The 22,494-nt window shown below is 38.7% G+C and overlaps 1 protein-coding gene across 13 annotated transcripts in view; it reads right to left on the reverse strand.

The window, feature by feature from the left end:
• The window catches only part of otofa (otoferlin a), an 87,034-nt gene that overhangs the window by 60,496 nt on the left and 4,044 nt on the right, over nt 1–22,494 (reverse strand). For all 13 annotated transcript variants that reach the window (XM_072684061.1, XM_072684044.1, XM_072684035.1 and 10 more), the window contains exon 2: nt 18,139–18,197. In XM_072684061.1, the coding sequence (XP_072540162.1) occupies nt 18,139–18,197 (59 nt within the window). The remainder of the gene's footprint in view (nt 1–18,138; nt 18,198–22,494) is intronic.

Genomic DNA, 22,494 nt, shown 5'->3' on the forward strand with positions numbered 1-22,494 from the left:
TTTACAGCACACTGTACATTTACTGTAAAATCATTGTAACAATACATTGAAACTGTCAGTATTATCAGCTTTATTATAAACCAAGAAAGGCACTTCACTGAAAAGCATGCTATCTTAGCTGTCTCTTTATTTGTAAACCAGAGTAAATGGGATATGTTTTTATTACTGTCATGCAAAAACCTTGTTTCTCAAAAATAGCAACATTACTGGAGAAGAAAAAAGCTTCCTAACATTCAATTTGTTAAAATGGTTAGTTTTCACTGCAGGGATTTCAAAGCACATCAACAATTTTTTTTGTGGTTTCATACTTTCAAAATAATCTTACTATAAAAAAATACTGAGAAGGGGCATGCTGTTTTAGGTAAACAGTTTATTATAGTTAATTTCCATCTCTAAGCCTAAGGTGTAAGGTTTTGTTACTGGGCTGTTGGTAAAAGAAAGGCGTGTCTAAAAGAAACTGACATGCTTGGTTTAAGACGAACAGCTGAATCAATGTAAAACGATTGCATAGTTTTTAGTCTTTCTCACAAAGACAAAAGGCAATCGATATACAGGGTTTGATCCAGAGATACAACCAGCTGTTCAAGACAGTGAATGAGGAGGCAGTCCAAAAAACTCTGCTGCTCCAGCTGAGAGGTGCTGAATGGGATCACTATAATGAGATTTATTGATCATTCAAGCATCCAGTGAGGCCTAACAATGGCACCTCATACCAAGCAAGTGGTGCTCAGAGACACACACACTTGCAAAAAGGCTAAAGACAAAATGATTGCTGGATGGCCAGTGATGAGGAAACTGGGATTCTAAGCAGATATATGTACAGTCATGACCAAAAACATTGCCACTCCTGCACTTCTTTTAGAAAATGCTTAACGTCTCTCAGAAATGTGTTGCAGTTACAAAGGCTTTGGTATTCATGTGTAAATTTTTTTTGTTTGCATGGGAACAACACAAAATATCTGATCTCTCCAGAACTCCAGAAATAGACAGTACTTGTTTTCTGTGGTACCAAAAGCAACTAAAACTACCACAGCTGTCATAGATGCATAGTTACTTAACGAAAAGATAACACTTTGTAAACAAAAACATTTATGTTGGTATACATTTCTTTAACTGTTAGATTTTCTGTTGTAGAATTGCAGAATTTAAGTGGTATTGGTACCAACTACCAAATATCTGGTACCGCTACATTTCTAGTAGGCACTCTAAACTAACCTCCCTGAACTTGAAACTGGTGACGATTGCAACAAAGGACCAGTAGGCAAAAGAAGAGTGGTGCATTTTCTGAAAGAATTGAAGGGGTGCCAATATTTGTGGCCAGTACTGTATGCATGCATGTATTCCTTGAAACAAAACAACACACAAGCACAATTTCTGCAGACAGCTTGCTGTTAACATATACCACAGCAAGACAATGACATCTACCAGACTCAAGCACAGAGAACGTTAAAGCCTCAACTCATACACTCACACAAGAAAGACATGGATGTTTACTTATCAAGCTCACAAACGTGCCACACATACATGTAGAACCCTTTTAAATCCTTGCAACACATACACACACACATTAAAAGACACCCCTAGAGCACTACTGACTATGGATCCCCACCTAATGAGACATTATAATCACATTAAAAGCCATTCTTCCACTTCCATAATCACAGCGCGTTCTGGCACTGTCAGTCCTGATTTATAAGAGCGCAAGTAGCTCCACAGTCTCCTGTGAGCTTACAGCGCTATTAGAGAAATGCTAATACAGTGCAGATCTCCTCAGACACTCACATCTCAGAATCTCCCTTGAAAAAAAATACTCATCTGCATGATAGAGAAACTGTTGATACAAAGGTCAAGGCACAGAATCCAAGCATTTGAAGAACACCCTAGGTCAGGGATGGGGAACTCCAGTCCTTTCCATGCTCAAGCACACCTGATTCAACTCATTAACTGCCTGGTTACGTAGGTGTCTTAGAACAAAAGAAAATCATCAAACTGTGCTGGACTCTGGCACCAAGTTCCTCACTCGTGCCTTAGATGGCAGCCCCAAAAGAGGCTTATCCTGGATTTTGATTTGTGGCAGTTAACAAGCACTAAAATTGGAGTGAATTCTCCCTATTCAACAGTCGGAATGCGGTTCAGTTAAAGTGAGAGGTCTGATCTTACGGGATATATGACAACTTAGTCCTTAAGATAAAAAGGAAAGATGTCTTTCCTCATGTTAAAATAAATATTTCATGAGGGCCTTGAGAGTTGAGAGTCAACAGTGGAATTCAGAAAGGAGGAAGAAGACTTGCAGGGAGCAAGAAGACAAAAAGGCAATTAAAAAAAATCCCCCTTTTATAATTGTATAAGGCTTTTATAATAACTACAAACAACATAGAAAAGTCTAGTGTGTGAGGGGCCATGCTTTGCTGTCTTACCAACACATACTGTAGGTACAATTATTCCTGCCATACAATGCAGGCAGAAAAAGATCTCCTCTACATAATAAAGCTGAAGAGATGAAAAAGGACAGAAGGAGTGGACAGAGGGTTGACTGAAGGCTTGTTCTACTATTAAAAATGGTTTTGGATTAAAAAGTGTTATTACAAACCTTATAACATAAGCCTTATAATACCAACTTATTATGAGCTATATAATAACCATTTCTGCTTTGATAATAACATGTGCCAAAAGCCACTGTGCCTTGCACCCTTTAAATCATTGCCTTCTTCATTGCCGTCTCCGCCCTTTAACTCAGTGATATCTCTCAGTCCTCTCAGTCCTCAGACATGGCTTTAAAACAGCAGCTCTCTGAACTCTAAAGCCACGGCTGTCTGAGTTCTTCCTCCTCTGTTACAGTCTCCTTTACAGATGGCGGATCACTGTCAAACACAGGTAACATAGCCTCAATCATTATTATAGAATTCACTTTTTTTGAATAAAAGACCTGTTTATTTAACTTGCCTGTATGTAAGAGCGGCTGGAAAGTAGGAATATCTGGAGCTTGCCAGGAAGTTTTGCGGTGAATGTTTGGCCAAAAATTCCAAACGTTGTGTGGCAACTTAACAGTGAAGTACGGGGGTTGCAGCATTATGGTGTGGGGATGCTTTTCCTCAGCGGAGACTGGGCATCTTGTTAAAAACAAAAAATAAAGGGGGATGGTGCTAAACATAAAGATGCTACAAAGGTTTCTTTGAGCAATGCCATAGAATAACAATTTTTAGTTCCCAAAAGAACCACCACAGATTGTCCTAAAATGTTAAAGGAAAGTTTGCAGAATAAAGCAAATACAAATAAAGCATGAAATGGCTTTCCATCATTAAATAAACCCTAGTCCTGCTCCACAGAACCTAGAGTTTTCTCGCCAGCTGCCTTGCAGTAATGATCATTGCCCACCCGCTCTGTGAGAGTGTTTCTACATGACAGCTCCCTCTCCAGCAGATTTCAGCAGCACCAGCATGCAGAACGCAGTCCGAAGCAAGAACTTACTATGGGAGGTATTTACACAAGCTGTTCAGCTTTGTGGCAGGTTTCAATTATTCATACCAAGTGTTTATAAGGTCCTAAATCAATACATGATCCTTCGGTGACTACACTCACATGAACAGCAGGAACTTACGATGAACATAGGCCTCTACAAGGGACTCGCAAAAGCTGAAATTCCTACAAGTTTTTAATTGCTGGTTTCTTTCAGGAATTGTCTTGATGAGAAGCACATAAATGCTCCATTAAACCTCGCTTACCAATGCACTTCTTGCACTGAACTGCTTGCTCTGAGCAAGTCCACTATAACTGTGATCTGTGTTTCCCATGATCCTTCATTGCTCAGGAGACTCATATCTTCAGTGTTGGCGAAGTGGTTCATTAGTGCCGGTCTTTGTTGCTATGGAGATGAACCTTATCAGTTTAATTTTAGTCTCAGCTGAAGTGGCTTTATTTTCAGTTGTTTGGTACTAATTAAAAGAACCTGTCACTTATACGCAGTGGTATGTTTCTATTCAATAGCATAAATAATGTGTGCCACTTTGTTGAGGTAGACTGGTCTTTTCATCTAGACTTTGTTCTAATTACAGAGTTCAGCTGCATGCATTTTACCTTGGCTGGGGTCAAGTCTAGCTTTAGTGCAGTAATACAGCTCAGCCTGTCCAGATTTCTTATTATTTCCCCTGAGAGAGTCGTTTGCCTTATAGCCCACAGGCTGTTCTGGCTTTCTATCTCTCTGTGTATTGTGTGTATGCACTCTTCATGTACGCCAGCACACACGCAAGCACATACACCAACAGTTACTCGCTCCATTTTTACTAGTTTCATTATGCTGCTCTTAAATAAACCATGACCAATCTTACAATTATTGCCAGACTTTGATTTACCATAAAATTCTGTCAGAATTTTTTTTTCTACTTGTCTTCTCCTAAAAATGTATCATTTTGAAGATGTAGCATGTTTTTGTTTTTTACAAGACTGAAACTACACATTAAGTGAAGGAACGGTGTATACAGACTGTATGTACACAGAATTGCATATTTTTGACCATGTTTATTTCTATTTACCATATTTACTTCTTTTTATCGTGCTTGTCCTTTGACTGAGGAGTTAACAGTGTAAGGATTTGTCAACAGGGAGATTTGGACGCAGATACATAGAGAATTTCAAACAACTGGGATGGACTGGGACTTAATCTACACTGTTTATTGTTTCTTCGAAAATCAAGAGTATTAAGGGTTGTTGCTGTGAGAATTTGATTGCATTAAGAGACAAGAGCATCAGTGAGGTCAGGATGCTGGATGATCACCACCCCACCTCATCCCAAACGTTTTGGATGGAGCACCATCATTCCAGAGCACACATGTCCACTACTCCACAGCTCAATGCTGGGGGGGGGCTTTATACCCCTCTAATCCATGCCTGGCATTAGGTTCATGTTTATCTGCTCTAGAGAGTCTTTTTTATTGGTAGTACTTCTCTACAGGGGCTAGACAGGCTGTGTGTGGACAAATAGTGTAACTGGGTCAGCATTCTAAAGAAATGCTAATTAATCAAACACAGAACACAAAAACAGTAGCCTAGTGTTTGTTAAACACTGTGCTCTATCAGAACACAGTATAATATACTGTATCACTATAATCAGGCAAATATGGCAGTATTTTTAGAAGCAGTAATCTTGGATTTGATGGACGTTAATTAGAGTATTTAAGAGCTCTAAAATACACACAGTTCTCCCAGACAGTGTGTATTTTAGAGCAGGTCAAAGGGCAAAAGAAAAGTTCCTTTAGGAAGTCTAATATCAGGCTCAAGGGATTTTACTGGAAGTGTACACATGCATACACACACACAAAATACATAAATAGGCACTCAGGAAGGAAAAAACGGTTGCTATGGGCACACAGAATATTGAAAATCATGTTCAAGATAAATTATGCACAGTTCGGAAGTCACGGAAGAGCAGAGAAATTTCCCTGTTTATTTTTAACTCAGCATGCCCCTGCTTAATGGTGTCAGCTAAGCCTTTCTACAACTGAGCATTGGAAGCTGCTACAGAACACAGAACCTCCTGGACGTTTGCGGGTTACGGGTAATGTTTACATTAATGGCCTTTGGCAGATTATTCAGACTGGCATACAATGTGGATCATGTTACAGAGGTAACAACTACACAAACTCTTATTGTTCATGCCCTATGTGCTTGCCCAACAGGGAACTAAAGTCCTGTCGGCGGGTCTTAATGCTGTGTTACTACGCTATAAACAATATAAATCTTTAATGTCGGCAGCAGCACGACCAGCATTACACAGCACAACATTTTTATTTGTGTTACTTCAGAGTGTTCACCTAAATCTTGCAATGAGGACCTAAAAGGTCTTTTTGGGGGTGTTAAGTAATATTTGGGCCTATAGATTTTTCCATTTGCTTAGAAGCATTTACACCCCATTACCCAAACCCTGTACGTTTGAAGAAAGTATAGATTTAACTGTTATTTTTTCACCTCCTCCCATAATAGCACTTTTTACAAAATGTCACATACAGTGCACTTAAATAGGTCAGTATACAAAGCTGCATGCTTATAAATAGTGTATGCTTATAATCGACTATCCACAATTAATCTATAGTTCTGTGCACGTTCTGTGCAAGTCAGAGAGCACAATTTCTAGTATATATATATATATATATTCAAGTATATATATAATGTGTGTAATGTGGTTGGCATTACTAGCAAAAAAAAAATCCAGCTCCTACACTTTAGAGGTATGTAAAAATCTCTCAAAGTCAAAGGTAGCATTTCATTAACCCCTTTAAAGGCCTATGGCCGCCATGTCAATATACAAGTACATTTACTAAAATTAATGTCAGAAATAAATTATTAGATAAGGTACATTTCCCATCAAGCCCAAAGCACATGGACACAAACACTGGCAACGTCAATCAACAAAAAAGCCCAGATTCGAGCCTTTACACTTTTTATTTTCTTATTCGGTGGAGATTCTGGGTAGACGTGTAAGTCATGAGTGTTTTTTGTAAATAAAAGGACAAGCTTCCCCACTAATTGTTACTAAACATGACCAGACAACGCTTACAGTAGTTTTGTGGTTTATGGCAGCCTATGATCCAGAATAGGGTCTCTGTGTTTTCTATTCAGGTGATTGTTCAGCATGCTAGTGCTGCTGTGAACTGAACTTTGCTCAGTGTAAAACCACCTTTTTGTTTCCTTCTAAACTTAAGCACTACTATTCGTTCAACTCCTCAAATGTGTGTTATGAACTACAGCTACCGCCATTATTTTTTTCATGGAGTTGACCAATGATGTCGATGCATTTTCTGCAGCAACGTCATTAATTATGGCAACTAATCACAGCGGCCCTAGCCCGAGGCCTCGGTTTACATTTTGTTTTCTGCTATTTTGTCATTTGTACTTAATGGCCATGTTTATTTGGAAAGGAAGAGAAATGAATGACTGTTGACCAGCAGACTGTGCATATATAAAGCTGGAACTGTCTTGTGTTGTGGCTGGTAAGCTTTTGTTTGTTAGATTAGGATTAGACATCAGCTGCACTGAATTTACTTGAATTAATGTATTCATATTTACACAATCAACACAACTACACAGACAGACACTTTTGTGTTGATGGGGTATATTTTATTTATCACTTTCACTTTCTTTCAGTGCACAAGCAGAGCTGCAGCGCTGAAACTTTAACTCAAGAGGCTCATCATCAATGCCAAAGCAGAAAGACTGAATTATTCACTCTCCGTCTCACACACACACACACATTTACACACACAGCTCCTTTCACTCTCTATTCACCTCCTCTCTGCTCGTCCTTCTAGCTTTGTCTCTCTCTATGTCTCTCTGGCAGAACTGGTCTAGTCCTGCAATGACTTCGCCTTCATTATAATGGAAAAGGGAAGTCACATCAAGGCTAAAAGACTCTGCATGTGAGTCAGTAGAGAAATGGAACGGCACGGCTTCAGAGGAATCAATGCTTCTCCATCAGATACAGCATGTACATTGGTACTGACATCAAACTGCATCCCTAATAGGCTTGGCCTGTGGAGTTTCCTACTGTTTTCCTCCCCCATGCTTCTGGTTCTCCTTCTGATCCTTTCTCTCAGACTACTGTAACTTTCTCATTTTCACCAGTGTGTTTTCCTCTCTCCAGTTCTGTTTGTTCTGTTTTTGTTTTTGTTATTTTTGCTGTTGTTGTTGTGTAAAATTAAGCTTTTGTATATACCTTTTTAGGATGACAATATTTCATTTGTTGCCTGTCTTCTTTTTGATGTAAAAAATGTGTCTGGCTTTCTAAATTGTGTCAATTTCCAGAATGTTGCATTGATTTCACATCAGCATTTGCTTTTAAATTCTGTGTATGGAATTGTGTGTGTTTACCCAGATAAAAGAAATATTCAAGTAAGTCTTTTAGTCTTATTATTTCTCCTAGACACAGTTAAGTCCTGTTTAAGACCAACGTGAGACTTTAGCAGTTTTCTCCTGTTTCTGAAATCCAGCTCCTGAGAAACTCTGACTCTGATCAAAATATTATCTCACAGGTAGATGTTTGGTCATACTGATCTCACCTCAATCTCAGCTGAATAGGATACATATAAGACAAGTGTAAGATTTCATTTTTTTATAGCTCTCTTCTACATCTTTCAGCTGTCTATCAGAGCAGAAGGAGATATCCTGCTTTTTTTCATTTGTGTCCAAAACCCCTCACAGTCAAACGCTGATGGTGATTTCCTCTTTTCTCCCCAGAGGAAAGACATGTCTTATTTCTCCTCAGACAAAGATAGAAAAAGGCATTTTTCCTTTTGGGTGAACACGCCTCTTTGAGACCCGTACACTACCAATGGCTAATCTGCTTCCCAGAGAAAGAGAAGGAACAACAGACATGTCTAAATGCAAATGTAAAAATCAAATCAGTTAAAAAAAGATATCAAAATGTTCTGAAAACATTGAGTTTAAAATCTAAAATCAAATCAGTGTCACATACACACACACTATTGTCTATGTCTATTGGACAAACCAGGAGAACTGCACAGTGTCTTAATAGTGGATTATTTGACTATGTAACTATTTTATTATATTGCATTTTTAAGTACTTCTACATTTTATTTATAACACTTTTTGATTTTTTTTAAATATATTAAATAAAAATATGTAAATACAGTATAAGTAAAAGTAAAAGAGAACTGTTTTGTCTTTTTTGTTTTGTTCACTTGTAAGAAACATAAGTTGACCTGAAAGGAGAATATTTGGCAAAACAGGCTACCAAAGCTATTTATATGTTTGAGCAAACGTTTATGTTTATACAGCTGCATGGTTTAGGAGATATTTAGCTACCTCCTACCCTCACACATACAGCTTGCCACGGTCCTACAACTTAGCCCTACCAGCAACAACATTGTAACCACAGCAGACCCATGTGTGTTCTCTTGGTTATGGTCACCCTAACTCTTATTTCCTGAATAATTTTCCTTCCTTTCTTTTTCATAGTCTGTCTCAAGAGTCCCGAGAACTCTTCGGTTAATCAGACTTGTTAAAAGTCATGGTAAAACAACAGACTGTGTTGATTTACCACAGTACTTTGGTGATGATTTAATGTGGATATTACTTCTTCTCTTCACACTTCAGACCATCTGGCTTCACAGCCCGAACAACAACACTGCAAATATTTCTCCTATGGCAGATCTCTGTAGGGACCTGGTAGTCTTCTCCCTTTTGCTTTTGCACTGCAAGCACCAAATCAAATCACATTTTGCTACTTTAGACCTACCTTGTTTTCTGTTCATCCACGCAGTGGGTGCAGAAAAGCTCAAAGGTGCTAAGGACACCTGAGGAGGCCTTCAGAACCTAACGTAAGCCCTAGTTCTTTCTGTGTTGGATTTTTGTGCTACTTCAATAATACAGTATTGCATAATCTGCCTGCAGGCAGAAGCTGTATCTGAAAAGTGCTTCAGCTTTTACTCTGTTCTATTAGACTGGTGCATTTTGTTTGCAGTATAGCTCACACATCTCCAGTCAATTCTATCTGAAGAACTTTTACAGAACTATTGATCCATTCTCAAGTTTAAAATGCTTTTCATAAAGCAGAGCACAGTCCCAGCCAGGACTGATCCAATACAACCACCCCCATCCCCACTGTCTGCAATAGGAATGCAGGATATTACCAGAATTCTTTATTTGTAAGTAATGAAAAAAAAGATTTAACTGACAGGAAATTGGACAGAGTTTGGACTTGACCGATTTCAAACCAATACATAATTGCTGTCCAGCAAAAACTTGTATCTCCATAGTTTTTAGGACAATTTTAATCTGGCAGTTGCTCTTTAAACTGTGACAACATGTCATGAGAGACGAATTACTCAAAAAAAAAAAAGTTTCGATATACTTTGGATACTTCAGAAGGTTTTTGGATGACAGTGACAATATGATGTAGCGTATTCACTGTACTCTGAAACAGTTGAGTGTTTAGGTGATGATGGGCTATCGTACAGACATATCTGTATTCTGATCATCTGACTGCATTTGTATATCTTCTCTGTAACACTTATCCATGTAGATTTAGTTCCAGTTTTCACATTTGTGTGTTTATGTATCAGCATTGGCAAATATGTACATGCAAAAATTGGATTTCAATATTAGTTTGAAAATTCTCATACCGATGCTTCTCTAGTCTGCACATGACAATCCAAGTCTTATCTTGCCCTTAATCAGACACCGCTAACTGTTATGACTGCAATGCTGAAACTACGCAAATGTGGAAAATACACTAACTAAGCACTTTACACCAACTCTTTAATGCAATTCAGCATGATATAATAATAATAACGTAATAATAATCATGTACATATGATCCAACAGCTTTAGGTAATGTTTACGGCATCCATCAGAACCATTCATGGTTTTTGGTGCCAAAAGCACTGCGTTCAGTAGTTCTAAAACTGATGATCTCATGGTATTTCCAGCACGAGAGTCTCTATAGTTTAGACCAGACTGGCCAGACTGATTTGAGCTGACAGGAAGATCCCCAATCTGTACAACTGTGGTGAGCAGAAGAGCTTCCCGAAATGCAGAATTCATGTTAAACCATGAGGCAGATGGGCTACAACAGCAAAATGTCATGTTGGGTTCCACTTATATCAGCCAAGAACAGAAAGCTGAGGATGCAGTGGGCACAGGCTCACCCAAAACTTAACAGTTGAAGACTGTAAAAACACGCAATAGCATGGTCTGATAGGTACAACAACAGTGCAACCCAACCAAGGTGGTACATGGTAAAACAAGAGATTCAAAGCCTTAAAGAGCTCCTGAAACATCTGTAGGAGTTGCATGACACATTAACATGGACTACAGTCTCAAAGAAATGTTTTCAACATCTTGTGTAATCCATGCCATAAGGAACTAAGGTTGTTTTGAGAGCATAATGAGGTCCTACCCAGTCTAGTCCTAATAAAGTATTGCATATTTTACAAAAACATTGCAAACATATTTAACTTCTAGGCACTGTTTACCTATTTCAATTGACATTTTACCTTAATTTTGAGAGAAATCATTGCTGTTATATAGAAATCCCTACATCTAATAAATGTCACCTAATATTTACACTATGAGAACATACCATCATGAATGGACCAACAGAAATGGCCCAAAATGAGGATATAAATTCTTACTACAATAATGTACAGCACAGTTAAATATGTTCCCTCATGTTTTCATTTTTATGACTGTAACTAAATGTAATAATATGGAACTTAGGAGTAAAAATGTCTTACAATAAGAAGAATTATATTAGCAGAACAGTGGCAGCAGACCTGACTCATCCCGTCTTGTTTTTACTGTACAGCCTTTCCACAAAGGCCACAGGCCCTTTTTGAAACCCCACCTGAGATCTGAGCCACCAGAGTGCTCACAGAGTGTGAAGCAATGGGAGATCAGACCTTCTAAAGAAAGTAATATTGACATTTCAAGGAAAATGTCATTTCATCTTCCTGTTTGAAAAGTAAACTGAAGTCTCAATTTGTTCACTTCAGTGGACCTGAACTGCCATCTACTACCTTCTACAGAATTGACGAGGGTGAGGTAATAGGTCTCACTCATTCCAGCCTAGCAGAGAGGTTTATTTGGCAAACAGAGGAATCCAGGAGAGACAGAACACAAACAACAGACTGCTCTCTGTTATAGCAACTTTCTCCAACTATCTCACTTCCTATGAAATTGCAAGTAGCTTTATGAGGGTAGACCTTACAAAGTTACACGTATGATCATTATTGTCATTGTCAGTTATTTATTTATGGATTTCCATAAATTTTCAATAGGATTGAGATCAGGGCTTGGTGATGGCCACTCCAAAACTTTGACTTTGTTCTCCTTAAGCCACATTGTAACCAGTTTGGCAGTATGCTTCGGGTCATTGTCCATTTGGAAGACCCATTTGGGCCCAAGCTTTAACTTCCTGGCTGATGTCTGGAGATGTTGCTTCAGTGTATCCACATTATGTTACAGTTATATCAGTAATAGAACAGAATCTTTTTTGTTCTTTTCTATTGACAAAGATAAATCAAGAAAATACAGGAAAATCAATGTGTCACAGAAAAGTATATTGGTGTGTTTCTTACTGCAAAAGAAACTGGAAAAGGAACTTAAATATACATCATCTACATCATCAGGCCATCCCCAGGTATTAGAAAGTTTGACTGGATTTCTAAAACACAAAAAGTAAGTTAGCTAATATATGTAGTATATTGTCTCAGCTGTTAGTGCTAAATGGCAAAAGAACCACTGCATTTTGATGCCAATTGAAACTTTTTTTAAGGAAAAGTCAGACTCAAAGGGGTGACATTACTCTCATGTGTCTGTGTGTGATATAGGAAAGGGTGACCACACCCAGCTAGTTATCAGATAGATCTGATACAAGCAATTGTAATATTTTACACTGTTTCCAAGAAAGTAAAGCTGTTTGAATAGCTGTTTGAATGCTGTTTGAATAGCATTGTTTTCCTAGACAGCTCACAAAAAAACTGACAGGGCTGTCCTTTTTGACAGTTTATAGATTGGTAGACAGATCTCCAAATGTCCATACTTCTACAATTAACCTTTTCACTACAAAACTTGGATTACATCTCGATTGAATAATGCAAAATTCTCCCAATGAAAAATGAGCACTATGTGATTTGTAAATTAAGGCCAGATAAGGCATGAATGGTCTGAACCCAAATCAAGCCTGCCACCAAAACAGGAGAAAGATGGAAAAGCCATTCTAGTGAGAGAACGGTACCAACAAGAGAGGTTCCTTCCCTACAGGGCAGAGTATTGAACCAGACAAGAGTTTTATCCACCGAATGAGACAGCACTTTATTTTAAAGAGCCTTAAGTAGCTCAGGGCCCAAACAATCACATCTGCACTTGTTACATCACAGCAGCACACAAACAAGTCAAATGTATAAGCCCACTTCAGATAAGAGAACTTACAAGTTTCTTGGCACTCGTCTATGATAAAGACGGACACTGTACAATTTTAGCAGAAATTATTACTGTTTCTGTTTTTGAATGAGATTTTCCAGGGTCTCAAAAGCTGCTGAAAGCCCCAGGGAACCCAAATCCACGTTTTCTTTTTAATTAGGTTAATCTTTCTCTTGTGGGCATCCAAAATGCATGCAATATGCTGCATCAATAGCAATCCATTAACCAATTATTAACCCATTAATTTTACCATAGTTGTCCTCTTTCGATGTAAATGTGTAATCTTGAGTACTGCTTGTGTCAGTGGTACCCTTACCAGTAACATGGCTGATGTGTTTAGTTTCACCCATAAACCTATAACATACAGTTGAAACCAGATGTTTATATTTAACTTCAACCTAGGCACTGTTTACCTATTTTTAAAAGTTATATAGAAATCCTTACATTTGAAAATGTCACCTAATAGTGAACATGAGAACATACCATCAGGAATGACCCAACAGAAATTGCCCTAAATGATGCCTACTTGGAATAAATTCTTACTACAACAATGTACAATGTTCCTAAATATGTTCTTATGTTAATAAGTTTTCCTTTTTATGACTGCAAAAATGTAAAAAAAAAAAAAAAAAAGGTAATAATATGGAAGGAGTAAACCTTTAACATATAGTTGAAACCAGAATTTTACGTAAACTATATATAAAAAGACACATGCATTTTTTATTACTTTCTTCAAAGTCAAAAGTTTAAATACATTTAATTAGTATTGACTTAGGTCAAACGTTTTGGATATCCTTCTACAAGCTTCTCACAATAGTTGGCAGGTCCATTCCTCCTGACAGAACTGGGATAACTGAGTCATGTTTGTAGGCTGCCTTGCTTGCACATGCCTTTTCAGATTTGCCCATAAATTTTCAATAGGATTGAGATCAGGGCTTGGTGATGGCCACTCCAAAACTTTGACTTTGTTCTCCTTAAGCCACTTTGTAAACAGTTTGGCAGTATGCTTCGGGTCATTGTCCATTTGGAAGACCCATTTGCGCCCAAGCTTTAACTTCCTGGCTGGTGTCTGGAGATGTTGCTTCAGTGTTTCCACATAATGCTCTTTCCTTATGATGCCATCTATTTTGAGATGTGCACCAGTCCCTCCTGCAGCAAAACCACCCCACATCAGAAGCTACCAAAGACATGACATCATCAAATGGGCTGTCCCAAATTGTTTAAAGGCATAGTAATCTTAGTGTATGTAAACTTTTGACTTTGACGAAAGCAATAAGAATTGTCTTAAAAATCCCTCTCTCATTATTCTGGCATTTAGCAAATAGAAATAATTTTGGTAATCCTAATTACCAAGACCTAAAACGGGAACAGTTTATTCTGATTTCATGTCAGACAGTGAGACATTATTTTTATTTTTTCATGTCCCTGGTTATCACACCACCTCTTTGTTTTTCACGTCTATTCATTCAACCAGCCTTGTTAGCATTCACTGGGTGTGTTTCCTGGCTTCAGCCCCAGCACCAAGCAAATCTTACCCTTTTTAAAGATTCCCTCCTATTTCCCCCTCATGCTGTGTTTAGTTCAGCTGTATAGTAAACAGGGAGTTTTACAGCAGTCCCAGCCATGTTAATTAGAATTTAAGGGCCCACACCCAGACAGCTCTCACATAGGTCTGATTAGTGATTTTTAAGCTGTGTCTCATTTATCATAATTCTATCCTGCTTTTTCATGCACATTATGCTGGATGCTTGCCTTTAGCATTATACAAGAAATTTGAATATTTTACACTGTGTTTCCTGAAATTGAAAGTGCCTGCTGATAACAAGGTTTTAATGTCATTTACATTAAAACAAACTCTGTGTCTAAGCGTTTTTTTTTTCTTTTTTTGTTTCTATTATATTCGAAGTGCAGCTTTACTATAGGACTATAAATAGCTAAACTATAAATAGCATACACAATTATTACACTACAAAACATAAAAGCGTAATACAGAATAGGACATTAGTGTGGGCTGACCTGGTCAGAATACGACATTTGCTAACAGGCTAACAGGCTTTTTCAGTGCTCTGACTGTTTAAACTGAGTCTCCTAAATAAATAGTACCTACTGGCTAACAGAAGCTCATGATTATTGTTTCACACAGCTAATGCAGTCATAGTTTTAACACTGGATGTCTTGAACTACTGAATAACATCTTGGGACAGGACAATTGGATGTTGAAGTCAGATGATGCGGATCAGATTATTTGATTTATTACACTGATTGATAAAATACACTGAACCTCTTTTTCTACAAATCCTGAAATCCCACAAAAAAGAACTGATTTCAGGGCAGTAGCTGTATGAATCTAGGCAATACTATACTACCTGGAATTTGAGGCAAAGCTACCCCAAATCACTTTAAGTGCATGCTGCCTGAGGAGCTTTGATATGAGCTGTGGGATGTGACTGAGAGTGGCGAGTGAGTTGAGAGGAAGTGAAGTGTCCAGTGGCCTCAGAGCTGATAAGCTGTCCTGACCCGACGCTTACTAATGACCCAATGCCACTACAGAGAAAAAGAAGGAGATTACAAAGATTGTGAGGTGCTCCAGGGCCTTTAGGAACTGAGTGAGGAGGGTAGAGGAAGCAGGATAAGAGGTCATGTCGTCCACAACCATAAAACAGCCATAATGGACAGCCTGGACTGATAAAATGTCTTCTAATGATAATAATGAGGACATTGAAGAGCGAAGTGGTCAAAAGTCTGAGAACACAATGAAAAAAAACAACAACTGAAAATAAAAATAGAAAGAATTTTGTAAAAGTAAACAGAAGAAATATGAGCTATAGATTCAGCATTACAGTGATCATACAATGATCAAGCTCATAATAAAAAAAAAATTGCAATAAAATACATATTTATTTAGAAACTAACTGACCTCACTGTATAAAGCAGGTTATAAGGAGTTTCTGCTTTAGTCCAGGACCAGAACAAGTCTGTAATTTCCCAGTTCAGGCCTGGTAAGAAATCAAAAACTATGCAGGACACCTGCCTTCCAAGAATCAGAATTAATAGCCCATGGTAGAAAGATTAGAAAGATCTATTTTGTTGAACATCTATAGCTAAGTCTTTTGTTTCTATTGAACTGAAGAAGAACTGCACATATCGTATGTTTAACAACATAAGATGTCAAAGTCATTCTGAATCCACTGTGAACCATCGAAGTGCATACAACAATAAGGACAGCAAAATTCTCTTTTTTAGAGTGATAAAAACCCAGAGTAGCATGCAGAAAGGTCCAGTTTCATATGTTGATTAATTTTACAGCCCAATGTTGACATCCTGAGCAGAATTTAAAAAGTTAAATGAGGCAAGGCCAATGTGTCCGAATATAGCACTGATGACACAGTTAGGGAAGATACAGTTACCACCTCGAGGAACAGGGAAATTGTCAGAGCTGCCCCAACAGTGTTATGAAAACACACAGCTAAACCATGAGGAGACTAAGACTAACCACTGTGCTTAACTGTTTAAGTACACACATATACATATTAAATTACACACAAGACAAGACAATAACGCCCAATGATTGTGGGTAGGCTCCACCGCAACCATGAGCAGGAAGAAACCAATAAGAAGATGGATGGATGGGTAAACAAGACAATAACTATATGGGTTTATACTTTATGCTGGCTTCCTAGACAAAGATTATGCCTAGTCCTGCACTGTATGTTATTTGCAATAGAGAATCTTCATTCAAAAGGCTGTGTAGTCCTGGATTAGACCTAATCCCTGTTTGTGAAAAAGCACAAAAATGTAAAACAAAAAAAGTTAAGTAAACAAGCATTATTTCGAAGTATGAGCTGTAAGCTTCAGCACTCCAACCACACCAGCAAACTAAATTACCTCACTTTACTGAAGCTGATATTGAATGCAACACCAATGGATGGTGCGCTTCTCTAGCCTTTTAAACCTTGACTCGCAAACACTTCCCCATTAGAGAGAGCGGAATGGGATCTGGCCCATTAACCACACAGGTCAAATGAGATTTGCTCAGAGTGAAGGCAGGCAGCGAGGCTTTTTCTGCAGGCTTACCTGTGACTGACTGAAAGGAGTGCCGCCAGTCGGAGGTATATCAGAACCACAGGGGAAGCGGCATTACAGACAGACACAGCACTTAAGCAAGCCAAGGAAAGGGACTTTGGATAATTTAGTGGGTGCAGCCAAAGGCTTATGGTTTCTTTTTATTGCGAGCTCTTTACCCCCCACTTCTCCTATTCCGTTTAGTAGGAAAAAGCTCATTTAAATGTGGTGTTCTAAGACATGGGTGAGCAATTTGATTCATTCCACAGTTCCTAGAGTGCAGGCGTTACTGGACAAACATGTAGAACACATCAACTTCATATGCTGCTGGTTTCAAATCTCCTGAGGTTAGAACAAGAACAGTAAGTGTTGCTGTTACACTTGAGTGATAGCTGATAGAGAGAAAGGGGGAGGGTGGCGGGAGGGTGTTTGCATTTTGAGTTTTAACTATCCCTTTCATGTGTATGTAATAACTATATAAATCTCACTGGTTTACTCTTTACTGTAATATTTACTGATCTATTATTTATATCTATATATTATTTATTAATTTATTAAAATTAAATCTATTAAAGTTTATTTTTTTTGTCTTTTATTTGTTTTTTTGTTTGTTTTTTTAATAGTATTGTCTTTTATTACGGCCATTATTGCTGCTGTTATCTGAATGATTGTTTATGTTATTGTCATCTTTGTTGTTATTATTACAGTAATGCCTTTGAAATACTGTTGTCATAACAGTCATGCCATTAAAGAGAGAGAACCAAAAAGGAAACATAGACCTCGTTTACATCAGGTCACTTAATGTGACTAGAAATTTTAGCGGCTCATTTCCACTCAGTAGTCAAATATGTCTCCGGTTAGTCAGACTGAAATCTGATTGCTGTGTGGGACGGAATTTGCAATTTGCGCTCGTCGCGCTGCAATTATTACTGGTGTTTTGGTTGCACTGGGAGGGGTTTTGGTTGCCGAATGTGTCTTGGAGAGACGGATGTGTTTACACTGCCACAACGTGGCTCAAATGCGGCTCAGAGCACTTCTTGAAGTGGTTTGAGTGATGGGATTTGTATCTGGTTTAAGTGCGTCTTGGGTGCGTTTACACTCAAGACGGATGAAGCGGCGGGGTGTTAACGGGGTCATACTGACCTCCTCAAATCTGGCTTCATCTTCACAGTTCTCCAACACTCGTGAGTAGAACGACAGACCTGTGAAGAGAGAAAACGTGAGAGAAAGAGAGAGAGAGGGAGAGCATGCAAGAAAAAGAGTGAGAGAGAGCCAAACAGAGAGAGAGAGAGCAAGAGAAAGAGAGAAAGAGAGAGAGAGAAATGTCACTGGCTTGTAAAACCACAACCTCAAATCAATAACCATCATCAGCTGCTTTCTAAAATGGAGGTCATTTAATCACTCTGACAGCATCGTAACCAGGCTCTGTGAAATTCATACAGGCGTGAAGCACACAGGAAAAGGACAGCATCAACATTTCCTCTCATGATACTGCTGGAAAAAAGTATACTGTTATTCAGTTCTGTCACTGTGATACTAAAAACATTTAAAAGCACTGACACACTGACTCTTACCAACAGCAGTGCCACAAAAGAACCACTTTGCAGATCCCTGAAGAACCTTCAGATGAATACAATGTCATTTTTTACTGTTCAGATGAGAATTAAAGTGTTGTCCTGTTGTGGGCATTGCAGTAGATAGCTTTTTTTATGTTTAGCCTGGTGTCATAAGAAGACATTAGTAGTGGTATATGGATAAATAAACATTTAGTTTCATAACATTGTTGGCTATTCAATCACTGGATGCTTAATAATATCAAATGTTAATATAAAACCTAACTAAGATGTTCCTGTTCCAGTACGAAGCATATGGAGAAGTAGTTTTGATAGTAATTGGAACCCGGGCCTGTGGAAAACCCTGAATTTCAGTCACTTTCCCCTCTAACCGCTGTCTTAATAGCGTAATCATTAGCATGGACTGTTATTATGTCATAGAGGTCCATTTACAAAAGTGACCATTTACACAGCAGGGTGGAAAGGTCTACGTTCAGCCTTTATGTAAACCCTGCAACCAACCAAACAGTGCTATTGAGATAGATTGCATACAGAACTGTCTCCAGTAGTATAAACAGAAAGTGTGGACACAGACAGTTTAATAATGATGACATACATGAGGATATCAAGCTGAACTGATCCCTATAGATAAGATTTGTACTTTACTCATAATTTATTAAAACTGAATACATATACTTTCCTCAATTTTCAAGAGAAGGAAACATACCCTATGTGTCCAAATGTTTGTGGACACTCCTTGTAATAAATGCATTCAGCTACTTTACATTGCAACCCCAAATGTGCAAATGCACACACAGCTTGTCTAGTCACTGTAGAGAGATACTGTCAATAAAATAGGGCTCTCTGGAGCAGACAAACATGAACCTATTGGCCCCATGCCAAGCATGAGTTAGAGGGGTATAAAGCCCCCAAGCATTGAGCAGTGGAGCAGTGGAAAAGGAGTGATGATACTCTGGATGGGTTGGGAGTTGGGGATGTTGACCATCCAACTTCCTGACCTCACTAACGCTCTTGTCACTGAATGCAATCAAACATCTCACAGCAATGCTTTACAACCTAGTAGAAAGCCTTTTCTGGACAGAAAAGACAGTTACTCCAACAAAAGCATGATCAAACTTTTTTTTTTATCCATTATTTCAAAAGAAACAATGAATAATCAGGTGTCCCAATACTTTAATGCACACTTTAAAACGGTGACATCTACACATTAAAATGCATTGTTTTTGTTAAAGGTACCTCTAGGAGGTCAAACTACTTTTATCTTGATGTGTTTACCTAGCCAGGCTTTGCTTGTTATGGGATTATTAGCAGCTACACGAATCAGGCTTTCTGACGGTGAAAGGAAGTAAAAGCTGAAAAAGCAAATGGGCATCCACGCCTGGCTAAATGCTAAAGCTAGCCAACTGACTTTTACCATCTTTTACCATTTTACCATGAAAACACCATCGTCTGCTCCCTCTAAAACAATTGACTACCAAGTTGGAGTCACACCAGATACACACACCAGAAGAGATAGTGGTGTGCCGCGTGAGGATGCCAAAACCGTTGAAGCAGGCAAGTGCTAAGGTAACAGTTTCTTGCTTGTTACCCGCACCCTACCCCAAAACTACATTCCTCTCAGTGTAACTCTATCTGGTAAGAATCAGGGATGTTACAAAAAACACTTACAGTGTTAATGCTACAGTGCTATGCCATGCTGTTCCTGTGAGCTTTCATTGTGACCAGCAGAAAAAGAGTGTTTCATTTTGCAACCAAATAACAAGGTTGTAAATAGGCTTGTAAAGCCACATCTGAGGATTTTCCATCCCAACCAAGTCACATACTTACTATTTATACATTAAATAACAACCTACAATACTTAATAAATGCATTCTATGGATTTAGTTTTAAATATGCAGCAAAATATCATTGCAAAATTGTACCACCCACAATTATGCTAATCCAGCTTTGTGGTAGGACCAGTACCACAACATCACCACATCACAAACTACCAGAATGTATCTGTTAAAACCTTGCTTTTCTTTTTGCATATACTTAAATTTGCATATACTAAGATTGAAGATAATTCCCGGAAGACCACTAATGATTTGGGCTGGTAACGATAAAGCCTTGCATAAAAACACAACACAGACAAACGTTAAATGATAATGTCTGTATTTATAGAAATGCAAAGGGTAAACCAATGGCAGTCACACCTAGTTGTACAGCCCCAGTTCTCTGATTTTAGCATAATTTCAGCTGCACTTTAACATGATTTTGCTGATTTGGGTCTCATACACATGTTTAGACAGAGATTGCTAAGACTGTGACGTCCCTGAAAAGGAAATGAAGTGTTGTTGTCTGGCTCCAGACTGGGGGATAGTTGCCAATCAGAACCACAGACTGTGTGCCAGCGCTAAGCAAACATAAGCTGTCAACACAAATACATACGCATGGCCACTCGTACACAAACACACACACGCACACACCCACGCCATGCAGTAATCAGGAAATTTTTTGCACAGGAAATTAATGTTGTGGTATCACGAATAGGACCGGGTCAATAGCCAGTCACTGCATAATAGAAATAAATACATAAATCATCACAAATTAGAGCGATGCTCTTTAACAAGTCAGAACTTGCTGCTCCTTTTATCAGCCTGCATTGCAGCATGAGTGGAGCATTGACAATGTAAGTGCTCGCTGTGGATGCAGAGTGGATTACAATGCAGGTGGGTGAACAAAAGGAGGAAACAGGAGATAAAAAGCTCTGACAGCTGTAGCCTTTACAAAATACAGATGAGTAGAGAAATATGAGATATGCCGTTAGTCTTTGTATTTGAACTGTCTAGTGGCAGTTGTTTGCTGTAGCGCAACAGACATTTCACTCTAGCTCTGTTTGTGGTCCTCAAGAGCTGCGTCAGTCCCGTGTGTTGCTAAAATAGCCCTCTTCCTCTCGCCAACTCTCAGCATTTGGGCCCCAATTGATTCACTGCTACTGAATAAATGATTCCACCCACTACGGAGAACCCTTTTGAACAATAATTACACTCAAGCTCCAGTATGAGAGTTACTGCAATCAACCAGCCTCTCTGTCAGCTGAATTAGACACATAAACTTATGTAATCCTCCAAAGTCTGTAAACAAAAGGCCCTCTGATGATGAAAGGGGCTCCAGAGACACGGCTCCTCTCGTTTCTCTCCGTTTAGCCGGCTTTAGCAGGCCGGCGCAGCATGTGCAGAATGTAATGCCGGTAAACATCAAAGCGTTTCTCCACCGGGGAGGTGAGAAAGAACGCTCAGGAAATTTAGGTGACAATTCAAGGTTTCTCGACTTCAAAGTGAAGAATAGCACAGAGCAAGTGGGTTACAGTAGAAGGCAGAAAACTCTAAGCAAGAAAAACGATCTTTTTAGTCAACCTGAACACAAGAGAACCGAACAATGATCCGCCACAGTGTAACACATCCAGTAATGTCAGCTGAAGGCGAATGAAGAGCCGCCTGAACAAGTATCATAGATCTTTGAGAGTTTGACCGCTGAGGCTTTGATATCTTTAACAAGGGGCCTGGAAATGAGGGTAGTTGCATAACACTCAAGATAAAGTTCTACACAGAAGAAAACGACCCACTTAAACAGCACTGAATACTGGCAGTTTAATCAGGCCCATGTTTGCCCCCCCCCCTCCACCCCTTTGCTCCGCTAACAGAATCTGCTCTTCTGGGAACACTTTATGCTGGATTTGACAGCATTCATTAGTGAGGTCAGGTACTAATGCTGAGGTTACTTAACCTTAAACCTTAACCTAAAACCTCCAAAAAATTACATTAGCACTGAACACTGCCCTGACATTGAGGTTTTTTCACTTGATATCATCGGCCTATGTTCAACTAGAAAATAATGTCTATCACCACTGGTTGAGAGCTGGGCTATTTGTCTGCCATTTAGC

The sequence above is a fragment of the Salminus brasiliensis genome, chromosome 1 (genome assembly GCF_030463535.1).
Source record: "Salminus brasiliensis chromosome 1, fSalBra1.hap2, whole genome shotgun sequence".
Classification (NCBI taxonomy): domain Eukaryota; kingdom Metazoa; phylum Chordata; class Actinopteri; order Characiformes; family Bryconidae; genus Salminus; species Salminus brasiliensis.